Source organism: Canis lupus, chromosome 29, assembly GCF_003254725.2.
Source record: "Canis lupus dingo isolate Sandy chromosome 29, ASM325472v2, whole genome shotgun sequence".
Lineage (NCBI taxonomy): Eukaryota > Metazoa > Chordata > Mammalia > Carnivora > Canidae > Canis > Canis lupus.
The window spans coordinates 17,785,051-17,797,924 of NC_064271.1; the positions used below are offsets into that span (position 1 = coordinate 17,785,051).

At 36.8% G+C, this 12,874-nt stretch overlaps 1 protein-coding gene across 1 annotated transcript in view; it reads left to right on the plus strand.

Moving 5' to 3' along the window:
- Positions 1–12,874, plus strand: part of PREX2 (phosphatidylinositol-3,4,5-trisphosphate dependent Rac exchange factor 2) — a 288,100-nt gene that overhangs the window by 160,346 nt on the left and 114,880 nt on the right. Inside the window, exons 23-25 of the mRNA XM_025477924.3 lie at positions 385–546; positions 10,576–10,795; positions 11,335–11,542. Coding sequence (XP_025333709.1) covers positions 385–546; positions 10,576–10,795; positions 11,335–11,542 — 590 coding nt within the window. The remainder of the gene's footprint in view (positions 1–384; positions 547–10,575; positions 10,796–11,334; positions 11,543–12,874) is intronic.

Genomic DNA, 12,874 nt, shown 5'->3' on the forward strand with positions numbered 1-12,874 from the left:
GTTTTCCTTACTTACCCTTTGTTGTTCTACTAAGAAATTGAGAAAAAAAAATGTTCTGAGTGACTGACTAAAATATAGGCAATGTGTTACCACATCAGAGCATCCTGATTTATCCAGCAGGGAGTCTTTGAAGTCCACTCACTTCCCTCAGGCAACCTTTTATAGCTGGCAGAAAGCAAAACATGAGAGCCCAAACTACGCAAGTCCATCACTTCACTGTGAGGGTTTTATTGAACATGGAAATCCCAGGCAGCTAAGAGAAGTGTGCTAGGGAGAGTCACTCTGTTCTAGAATTGTGAAAATTTTATTTGGCTAATTTTGAAGGTTTTCTTTTCTTGTTCTGTGTGCGTGTGTGTGTGTGTGTATGTGTTTGTATTACTACAGATTCTTGAAGCCCTGGCTAAAAGTGATGATTATTTTGTACAAAACTGCACCAGCCTTAACTCTTTAAATGAAGTGATTCCTACTGACCTTCAGAGTAAATTCAGTGCCATTTGCAGTGAAAAAATTGAGCACATATGTCAGAGAATATCCAGTTATAAAAAGGTAAAAAGTTTTATGAATATATTTTACATGTAATTATTATTCAAATTATTTAAATGTCCAATTTAATTCAATACATAATATTTTCATTGCTTATTTATGTACCAGTTTATTGAAATAATAGCATAACATTTTAGAGTTTTTTGAATATCTTTACATCTATTAACCTCATTTGATCTTTGTAAACCAGAAAGCTAGGTCATTATTCCACATTTTCCAAATATAATAACTGAGGCCTAAAGCATTAAATTACTTAGTAGCAAAAGATAGAGTTGGGATGGAAATCCAGGCCACCTAATTATGAAGTCAATAGTTTTTTTTCCTTTTTTCTCAACAGAGGGAATAGAACTTTCAATCAGAAAATACACAGAACACAGTCTGTTTGAAATTGATTGATTAATACATTTATTTGACATATTTATTGAGCACATTTTATATGCCAAGTACTGTTCTTGGTGTCTTGGTGCTAGGAATATGACAATAAAAGAGAGAAGATCTTTCCTCTCAGGGTACTTATATTTGAGTGAGGGATGCAGCAAAGAAGAAGTAAATCTCTACAGAGGCCCCAAAGCAAAAAAAAAAAAAAAAAAAAAAGGGCAACAAAACAAAAACCAGGGTGGCAGAGCGAATATGGCTGGCTTAGGCAGGCACAGTGTTAAAAGCTACGGAAGCTTTTTATCTTTTGGAACTTTGGAAGGAGTTTGGATTTTCTTCTCACATCAATGGAAGCAATTGGAAGCTTATAATCGAGGATGACTTCATTGGTTTAAGTTTTTAAAAGATGGTGCTGGGTCTTCTGTAGGAATGGATTTCAAGGTGCAAGAATGGAGGCCTAGAGACGAAGAGGAAACTATTGCGATAGTCCCAGTGAATGATGGTGGTAGCCTGGCCTATGGTGAAGATGGGGGAGACAGAGAAAATTAGATGGATTTGAAGATACAATTTAGACATAGAATTAGTAGAAATTGATCTCTAAAATACATGTATAGTAAGTTTTTTTTTCTATTATATCAATAGGAGACTAGCTAATTAAATTATTTCCCTTAAAATGAGGTTGGTTGTTTAAAATTTAATACAGCCATACTAGGAAATATTTATCTCAGTTTTTATGAATGTGAGTTAATTGTGTATGTTTTATGTTCCTGATGTACTAAGTCAAGGATAAGCCTAGATGTGTCCAGATATGGCTGTATGAGAATAGGGAAATGCAAAAATGAATACTTAACCATTGGTTACCTCAGGTTGAGTGGGGACAAGGAGAAGAGAGGTCACCATGGTTTTAAGACTTCCTAAAATGTTTAGCTTATGAAGTTGAATATGTATTGCTATTTTAATTCTTTATAAGTCCATTCACATGAAGAAAAATGATCCTCAAGATCACTGCTTAACTGTCACATCTGTTAATCCTCTTTCCTTGATTGCTAAGGTCAGTTCACCTATTTGAGTTTGGGAAAGATGCCATGAATATGCCTTGTTGAAGCTGAAGAACAGAAGGTTCTCTTTTTACTTCTCCCTTCTGCATAAGATAGGACAGTGCTTTGAAGTAGAAGGTCTAAACAAATGCAAATTCATATTCCCCTTTGAGCACATTTTGAAAAGAGAATCATTCTACTTCAGAAATGGATCTGTTTAAAGTATGATAGGGGTTCAGGCAGATTCCGATTGTCAAAGTTGTCAGTGTTGGAGGGGTCATTTCTTATATTTTTCCATTCATACAAAAGTAGTAGAAATAGCTTAAAGAAATATACATTAAAAAAGTAAACTATAGGGGCCCCTGGGTGGTTCAGTAGTTGAGCTTCTGCCTTTGGCTCTGGTCCTGGGATCGAGTCCCCCATCGAGCTCTCCTCAGGGAGCCAGCTTCTCCCTCTGCCTATGACTTTGCCTCTCTTTCTGCTCTCATGAATAAATAAATAATATCTTTAAAAAATGTAAACTATATAAGTAAAAACAAAACATTAGGATGAAGGTATATTAGATAGGCTATTGATTCAGCTGCTTAAAAAGGACCAAAATAACACGAGCTTATAACTGAAAGCTTATTTTTCGCTTACATGAAAGTTCAACTGGACTGGAGTCCAGTGGGGTGGGGTTTGATGATCTTCTAGGGCTCCTTCTGTATTTTTACTGTCTCGTCTAAGACATTGCCCTCTTCTACAAGGTCAAAGTCGGCTCATCAGCACCATGCCAAATTATATTCCCTCAGAAGAGAAAAGAGGAAGTGGAGAGTAAAGAGTTTCTTGTTTGAGGGCATGACCCAGAATTTGTACACAGCACTCCTGTTCACATCCGATTTGTCACTTGCCGAAAGAGGCTGAGATATATGTTATCTCAAACTGGGCTTCCATGTACCCAACTATAAAACTCATAGAATTTTATTAATAAAATGAAGAAAGAGAGAACAGATATTAGTGGAAAATGAGCAGGTACATTTGTTTATAGGTAAAGTTATGTTACAGTCGATGGTATAGAAAGACCACCAAGGGGAAAGTTTGATAAGGTCCTCCAACTCCTGAGACTCTAGTTAGTTGCTAAAGTGGAATATTCTATTTGGCCTTCAGTTTCCTGATAACGAAAATAAAAAAAGAAACACAGTCTATTACATATTTATCAGCATTCCTGTGATTTATACATGTTTCTTAAGAGAAGCAAAGCTTTTCTTAGACTGAGTTCCAAAAGAAATCTCTCACACTGAATTTCAAAGAGGTGGCACCAGGAAATGTCAGGGCAGTGCCCATAAAGCTGTCCCTGAAAAAGAAATAGCAATTTGTTTTATGTGGCATATATTTTTAATACACTCTTTAATGAAACCCGATGAATGAGTCTAAAACTCAACTTCATGGAAGCAAATTTGTTGCAGGATGGGATGGGAAGAACAAGGGAATATTTACTAAATCTGTACCTACTATGTTGTCAACAATAACTTGAGGATGGCTGCCCTCCCACACCTATAATCTGCAGGGGAAGAAAGGTTAAAATATATGAAGTAACTAAAAATACTACTACCTAACCTACTAGGAGGTACCACCATGACTAGTTGAATGTGCTGGCATATCATACCCTGCTCTATATGATGGTGCTCCCTGGAATTATGTAGCACACAACAGTTTATAGCAGCCTGCTACAGTATCAGACATTGCATAAGTATTTTATAGATTTCAGATATTATATAATTTTATCAACACTGTGACGTGACGTATCATCTATTTCATTGATGAAATGATTGAAGCTCAGAGTGGTTAAGTAACTTGCCCAAAGGCACACAGCTGAGCACAGCTGTGGAAATTGAACCTTGTTCCCTTTTATCGTAAATCTAGTTTTTGTTTGCCTACCTACATTTGATGCTATGCTATACAGCATATGTATTGTTCAAATTCCACTGCTAAATTGCACTATATAGCTAAACAGTATGGGTCTGACTACAAGGGCAATAGCATTTCAGTAAAAGAGAAATCATCGTGGATGGAATAGTCGGTAAATGCTAGCTGCTCTAAGTTGGAAGGATGTGTCAGAGAGAAGTAGAGATGACACTCAAGTAAGGAGAAACCTCTTGAGTGAAGGCAGAGCCACAGAAATGGGACTGATTTTATTGATGAAGAATTGGCATACTGCCTAGACTAGAAAGGAGGATTTGAGTTGGATACCATTAAAAAGAAAACTGGCAAAATCTGATTTTTCTAGTGATATTTTAAAGTGACATAATAATCAGATTTATTTGTAAAAAGGGCAAGTCAGTGGTGACTTGGTCTCATGTAGAAGCACTGGGGATGGAGAGAAAAGAGTCAATTCAAGTGGTGCAGAGGATGTAGACTGTATACAGCTCTATGATGGATTGGTTATGGTGGATGAAGAAGATGTTATACCTTGGTTTTTAACAAAAATGTGATTTGTGATAAACTGAAAAGTGTATCTTGGGGGTAGATTAGAAGCATCAGGGACAGGGTTTTTCCCCAAATGTTAAGGCTTCTCAAAAACACCACCCTGGCAAGTAAAAAGTATCTTCCATTTTCTCAGAAGTAACTAAGAGCCTAGAAAGCTTTTAAAGCAAAGATGGACAGGCTAATGATGGGCAGTGATTTGAGATGGTAAAAATTACATCACTAGATTTGGAAAGCTCTTGTATGTACATTATTGTTTGAGCCTCAAAACAGCCATATGTACTGAATACTCCTACCATCTGCTTCTTTCGCAGGGAGATTAAGAATTTGCTTAAGGTCACTTAGCTGGCAAGTAGCAGACTAGGTATCAGTCCTATGGAATATTGTCTCGCTTATTTTTATTTTTAATTTTAGAAATAAAGATAAACCTATAGTCAATTAGGAGTTAAGCACTTTAAAAGATCCTTTTTCAGCATCTTTTACTGACCGCACACGTATTTAGAATATTTGACTGTCTTTCTCATTAGATGAACAAGGTTAGCAAGAAAATATTTCAGGGATATTTTTTATTTGAACAAAATTCAGATAGCTAAGACAATAATAGCCTTACTAGGTTATGTAAGGTTAGCTCTATTTGTGTATCAAATGCATGTCCACAGAAAATATAGCATTTGTGAATATGTATTTTTAATTTCCACATATTTACTTTTAAACTATTATTAGTAACATATTTTTCTTCCAGATGAAGACTTCAAACACCCCTCTTTTTTGTAAAATAAAATGTATCCATAGAAACTAAAATCTCAAAGAAGCTGGCTTTCCTGTATTTTGACTCTAAAAGTTTTAGGCTTTAAAAATAGAAACAAGTTGATTTCTGCAGTTTCTATAGCCAGGCTGCTGCAATCATAATTGATTTTCTGGCCAGCTGTACAGGCCACAGATGTTTTTTAGCACATGTATGAGAGAAGTTCAGACCTTACTGGAGACCTGAATGAATCCTAAGCAGGCGTTTAATCTTCTTGGGGCAGGATGTGTGGGTGATCCAGACATAAAACTATGCACTGTTTAGAGAAACATTCTTACCCTGAATTGTCCTTAGAACTCTTTTTAATTCTAGATTCATTCTCCATTGGATAATAATTCCATAATTGGGCTTATTTTGTGTATTAATGATACTTCCTCCATATAAACATTTAATGAGCTTTCAAGAGATTGTTCCTGTTTACACAAAAATATAACGTGTAGGAATCCAAAGTCTTACTTTAAATATTCCAAGTACCTTTAGTTATTAGTGCCACATAGTCCCCAAATTGATATATAGATCAGGAAAATTAGGGGTAAAATTTTTTTCCACGTCCTCTTCCCTCACTACAGATTTCTTATAACTCCATGCCACAGGGGTTTCATTCTTAATTGAAATGGGAGACTATCTGCAAAATATAGCAGCTTACCTTTGTATTATTTTCTACGTTTAGTCAAGTGACTATAACTGGATATTAATGTGTTGTCATGGTTAATAATTCATGAATTAACTACCAATGCATTAGAAGCCTGCAGCTCCATTTCTAAGAATTACTTATGTCAATGTACAAATATGCTTTAATGTCATCTAGATTAAAAATCACTATTTCCCTTGATCCCCCATACTTTACTCCACCTATTGTTTCATTTCTTGAACTCTGTCCTGAAAAAAGCTCCCCATATGCCATCTATACCTGCTATCTCACTCACCTTTCATTCTTAACACACTCAAGACGGGCTCAAGTACCCCCCCCCCCCCCCCCCATGTAACTAGAATGACTCTTTTTTTTTTTTTTTTAGATTTTATTTATTTATTCATGAGAGACAGAGATGGGGAGAGAGAGAGAGAGAGAGAGAGAGAGAGAGAGAGGCAGAGACACAGGCAGAGGGAGAAGCAGGCTCCATGCAGGGAGCCCGAGGTGGGACTCCATCCCAGGTCTCCAGGATCACGCTCTGGCCTGAAGGTGGCACTAAACCTCTGAGCCACCTGAGCTGCCCTGGAATGGCTCTTTTAAGGTCACTGATGACCTATATTTTTTCAAAACTCGTTAACTGTCATCATCATATTCCTTGTTTTAGTGGCATCTATGCAGTTGACCTTGTACCTCTCTTTAGAAATTTTCTACTTTTGCTTGCCTTTTCTGAGAGGCTTAGTCACAGTGATGTCCTATGCTTGTTTCTTCTTTTTTCTCTGACCTCTTCATGAATCAGAACTCAGGATTTGCTCTGTCCCCTTTCCTCCCTCCACGCTTCATCCTGTAGTGATCACATTCAATCTCCTGGCCCATTGTGATCTCTTCATTTGTGTCTAATAGATACCTCAGACTTCACGTGTCCAAAATAAACTCCTGATCCTGCCCTTCTACAGTTGTCATATCTGTTGTCATCTCTACCTTAGGATGAGACCCATCCTGTGCATTGATCAGTCTGAAAAGCTTGCGTGCATTTTTTACTCCTGGCTCCCACATAACCATTCTCTTGGCTCTACTTTCACGACATGCGGCCTTTTCTCATTGCTCCGATTACACATAGCCTAGGGTGACCCAGCATTGTCTCTCCCACAAGTGGTCTTCCTGCTTCCACCCTTGCCCACCAACAGTCTATTCTGAAGGGCTGTGAATCTCAATCACAGTAAGAGCTAAATTGTTCCACAGGTCTCTGAGCTCCTATTTGATCTGTGCCTTCCTTCTAAGAAGGATCTTCCTTCCTTCTACCCATAATTTCCCCACTCCCATGTTCTTCCCCTTTCCCCTCACTCTCTGCTTTGGCCACACTGGATGTTCATTGAAGCATACTATCCTTGGGGTTTTTGCATTGGATGTTCACTCTCCTGGGAAAGCTTTTTCTTCTTGTACCCACATTCCCAACTCTCCCTTCCTTCAAAATTTTGCTTAAATGTCAACCTCTCAATGAGGGTTACAATTGGCAATGCATTCTTCACCTCACCACTGAAACTCCCAGCCCTCTTTTCCTGCTCCATTTTGTTTTCAACTGTACTTATCATCTTCTAGGATAATATAATTGACTTACGTTTATTGTTGGCCTCTCTTCTCACTAGAACATAACCTCCCAGAAGGCAGAAATCTGTTTCACTCACTGATGTTTCCCAGCATGCCTAGAATAGTGCCTGGTTTAGAAAGCCCTCAATGTGTAATTGTTGGATGGATGAATAAAAGTGGAGTATGTTTGGGCTACATTATCCAAAATAGGTTTAAAGTGCTGTATGTCCCAACTCCCCTTCCCCCACACCCTATACATTTCTTTATCACAAAATCGAAATTTTTGTTTATGGAAAATAGCTTTTCTGGTCTTTCGTTGTGAGCATCTCCAAAGCAGGTTAGTGAACTCAGTGTTGTCTTTGATGTTTCTAAGAAAGATGCCAGGTTCATGTTGGCAGGGCCATTGCTACTGGATGGCCTGACCGCAGCCTGTTCCTATGCATGTGCTACAGTCAAGACAAGAACTGTACCTACCTCATTTTAGATTTGCGTTACAGAAGGGTGTCCCAATTAAATATTAGGACATGCTGTCTAGGAGTACATTTTTTGATCTGTAAAATGTATTCAGCACATTTCCAGGATCCATGACTATGGTCCTTCCTTCATCTCCCCCTTTTCTACTATGTTCATAGGCATTTGTATTTAGGTACATGTTAGAAAGTTAGAGGAAACTGGTCGCACTGGAAAGGGAATCTTATCCCTTCTCTATCTGATCACTCTAGTAACACCTCATCCCATCACTCTGTTCACTTCCTTCTTAGCATTTACCAAATTTTTCATTGTCTGGCTATTATAATTATTATGTAATTGTTACATATGCACATAGTTACAGATATATATATATATATATATGTATACACATACACATACACGTTACATATACTTGTAGTAATATAATTGTTATATATAAGAATATTCTTTTTTTTTTAACCTGAGTCCTCTACTAGACTATGTACTCTATGAGGGCAAGGACTGTATCCCCAGCATTTACTGCAGAGTCTGGGAATAGATGCTTCTCTTTATATGTTTGAATAAATATGTAAAGAGTTAAAATGAAAGAAGGCAGAGGACTGTTAAGTCAGTTGAGCGTCTGCCTTTGGCTCAGGTCATAATGTCAGGGTTCTGGGATCGAGCCCCAAGTTGGGCTCTCTGCTCAGCGGAGAGTCTGCTTCTCTCTCTCTCTCTCCCTCTCCCCTTCCCCTCACTCATGCTCTCTCTCACACTCTTTCTCAAATAAGTAAATAAAAATCTTTTTAAAATAAATAAATAAAATAAAATGGAAAAAGGCAAAAGGAGCATACCTGTCTATTGTGGTCAACGCTATGCCACAATGCTGTGCCTTTCTTTGTGCCATGGGGACTTATCTGAGAGTTTTGTCCTGCAACTACAATGGAAAAGATCTTCTGAGTGCAAGTTTGCATCTGGCCTTAAATTCTAAGTCTTTCCCAGATAAGTCTTCAGGTCACAGTTTCTTTATTATAAAGTAAGAGCATAGACCAGAAAGTCTCTAAATTACTCTCACTCTTTAGGTGTTTCAGATAGTATCACTATACATTATTATCAAATTTGTTAGGAATTTTGTTGACAATTCCCTGCATTTCCACCGCTCTCATTTTGATTCCTACTGTGTGTTGGTACTTGACTGAGCTACATAGCTTCAGACCTGTGATTTGAAGGCACAGTTTCATATACAGGTAACATAGTTCATATTCTAATGATGAGCTTATATTTATAAAATGTGATTTTTGGTATCACATCTTTATTTTTTTAATTTAACCTAGGAAAGTTACACAGTAACCAATGTTAGTCTTAATTTTTAATACTTCAGTGCCCAAATTACTACTCTACTAGTAGAATAAATAAATCTGCTTTCAGTTTTCAAGCAAGAAGACAGCACAGAGATTATTTCATCCATATTCCTCATCTTACTAGGAATGGTAAAAAGATAGTGACTTGCCCAGCATCACATCCGTTATAGGCTAAACTAAACATAACTAAAACACACATAGCTTGTGGCTCTTTGTCCTTTGCTTTGAAACTATAATCCAGTTCAACCCTATGAGATGGCTCTTTATGGTGCACAAGGCATGGAATTTATCATCCACTGAGATAGAGATAAGAAACTCATTCATAATTATAAGAAGGGTTACAATATGCTGTAACCTAGCACACAGCCAAGGATATTGGACCTAGATGAAGACATGTAGGCCTGATGATAACTTCATAGGAGCTGAAAAATGCATAGGAGTAAGTTTAGCAATGAGGGAAGAAGAATATTCTAGGCTCACCAAAAAGCTTGTACAAAGACCGAGAATGAGTAGACAGTATGGGAGAGGATCTGAGTGAAGGCAAGAAGGAGCCTAGGGGGCAAGGGAAAGAGAGCTTGAGATAATAACCTAGGTGTAGATCAGACTTTGGGTGGCCATATAGACCACACAACAAGGAATAGATGGGTTTGGATTGCAAAGTTCTAAGTAGTAGATTGGCCATTCTTGGAAGTTGTGTGAATCCCTGGAGTATCACTTTATTTCCAATGGCGTAAAAGCTGAGTCCGCACCAGTCTTCAGACTGATCCTGACCCAACTGCTCAGCAGTGATTCGCAGGAGACACGGGCAGTACTGTTGGTTCTGCCCGTTGTCCTACCCTTCTGGGTCAACACCACCATGCCTTGCTGTCTAACCTGTTCACAGACTCAGGTTTGGACTGGCTTTTGACAATGGTTAGAATAGTCCACTCTTGACCCGGTGGCAGCTACCCACTTCTACCACTTTGCCTCACTTTAAGTGGTGTGTCCCTCTTGTATCCAAGGATGGCAATTTGAGTTCTCTGTCAGACTCTCAGCTGCTAGCAGCCTGGGGATTTGAGTTCTAATAAGTGCTATTGGTCACTTGAATTTGTTTATTTTAGCATCTAACTTGCAATCAGAATTTCAAAAGAATCCTATGCATTGCTGCCTATATTGCTTTACTTTATTAAGAATGTGTGGGTTTTAAAATAATGGTTTAATTTCCAGCAACTTATAATTTATTTCACTTTTCCAGTTGACATGATTTTATTTTTTAATATTTTGTTATGGATGATGGAAGTTAGGAACACTGTGTGTTCAACTGGTTTTTATTTCTTCTTTAATTTACAGTTTTCACGTGTCCTGAAGAATAGAGCCTGGCCCACCTTTAAACAGGCCAAATCTAAAATCTCCCCATTACATAGCAGTGATTTCTGCCCTACCAACTGTCATGTCAACATAATGGAAGTTTCCTATCCCAAAACATCAACCTCCCTGGGAAGTGCATTTGGTGTTCAGCTGGATAGTAGGAAGCATAATTCTCATGATAAAGAAAATAAATCTGAGCAAGGTATGTTAGCTTTTGAAACTTTCTCAAATCATGAAAAGTAATTTAGGCAATTGTTAACTATCCCAGCATCCCTGAAATAGGATAGATTCCTGGTGTATAAACAAGTCTGAATTTTATAAAGACAGGATTCCTCTTATAATCATTTGGATAATTATCCATAAATGTTTATAGAATAAAAAAGGAGTTTTGCAGTTTTATTATTTTTTCCTCTAAGAAGAATGATTGTTCTTGCCTTCATTACATGCATGTTGGGCACTGCTTATCCTGCTGTGAAAACCAATAGTATGAAATGGCCCTATAACTATAACAAAAATACAGGTGGAGCAGCTTTAGAGATGCACAATGCCATTCCCCACCATCACAGTAGAGCATGAGATTGAAAGATATTTTAATCACAACTCGCTTTAACTCCTGAATTAAATTCAGCACTGGTTTGGCATTTTATTTTATGTAAGCCTATGTCTAGAATGAATTACACTGGAACATTCCTGTAAGTTAAAGGTTATATATATTATTCTGGAATGATTTTAACTCCTCAGGGAAACTGAGTCCAATGGTGTACATTCAGCACACAATCACAACCATGGCAGCCCCTTCAGGTCTGTCTCTGGGACAACAGGATGGGCATGGGCTCCGGTACTTGTTAAAAGAAGAAGACCTAGAAACCCAAGATATTTATCAGAAACTATTGGGCAAACTTCAGACTGCACTGAAAGAGGTGGAAATGTGTGTTTGTCAAATTGATGAGTAAGTATTTTATTTACTATACTTTTATTTATTTATTTATTTTTATTTACTATATTTTTATTTTTTTATTATTTTTTTATTTATTTACTATATTTTTAAATGTGCCTAATAAAATAGCTGGAAAACCTGGCTTTTGAATATCCATCACTCTCTTTCATTTTTAGAAAAGTAGGATTTTGTGGGTGTATGTAAATCATATAGATGCTCTTCATTTCAGCACCTTAAAAGTGATATAACATGGCAAATATATAGATATATATTTTAAGGAAGCATTTAATACCAGGGAAGAGAACAACAAAATTCTGTCTATAGAAAGCACAAAGTCTCAATGTGAAAATATTAAATTAAAAAATATGATTGAAAGATTGCCAACTAAGTATACATATTTCCTGGTATCCTTTATATAGCAGAACACAGTATTTGACGTATATACACTCAATAGATGTATATGATAAATATGTAACAAATCTTTAATATACTTGTTGAATGAGTAAATGCAAAATCATGTATCACTAGGACCAATCTTTTTCTGATTGAATTAATGGTTTACTAAACAATAATCCAAACAGCTGTGCCAGTCATTTGGAAATTTTTACCAAGAATGGAGAAGAGGTGGAAGTAAATTAAAATGTTTCCAAAGAGGTTGACTCTGATTCTTATTTAAAATTTTGATGGTTGGACAATTGCCTCAACTCTGTGGGATGATTTCCCACATCATGGTGTGTGATTATATATTACAGCTAGTCAAGGCAACTCTGTATAGTCACAAGAACATGGGGGTTTGGGGTAGTTTGGTCTCTCATGTACTAAACAGGATGAAGAATAATAACAAATTACAAGTTTGTGGTGAAAATTGCAAGAATTAATATAAAAAACACCAGCACAGTGCCTAACATTGTGCTTGCTCATCATTCAAAGAGTTGAAATTGGTGAATATATCTGAAGTTGGTAGAATCTGAAAATAGTATAGACACCATTATCCTCTTTTTATTGTACTCTCTTTAAGAAGTTACACATTTAGATTGCTGCCAGATGTGTCTTAATTCCCCCCACATACATCATCCCATACTTCCCTGGATAATTCAGTTTTGACATAAAATATTTAAAACTTATACTAAGCCTTCTTTTGTAATTGGACATTATGCTAATAAAATCTTAATTGGCATAATCTCTTATTTTACACATCTTTGAAATTTGGAGATCAAAATCACCAATTAGATGCATCATATTTCTAAGGCGATCTTTAGATAGTTACTATTTACTATGCTAATTTGTTCTGACATTTTTATGAGTTAATTTAGACTTGAAATTCTGTTTTCCTATTTTTAATAC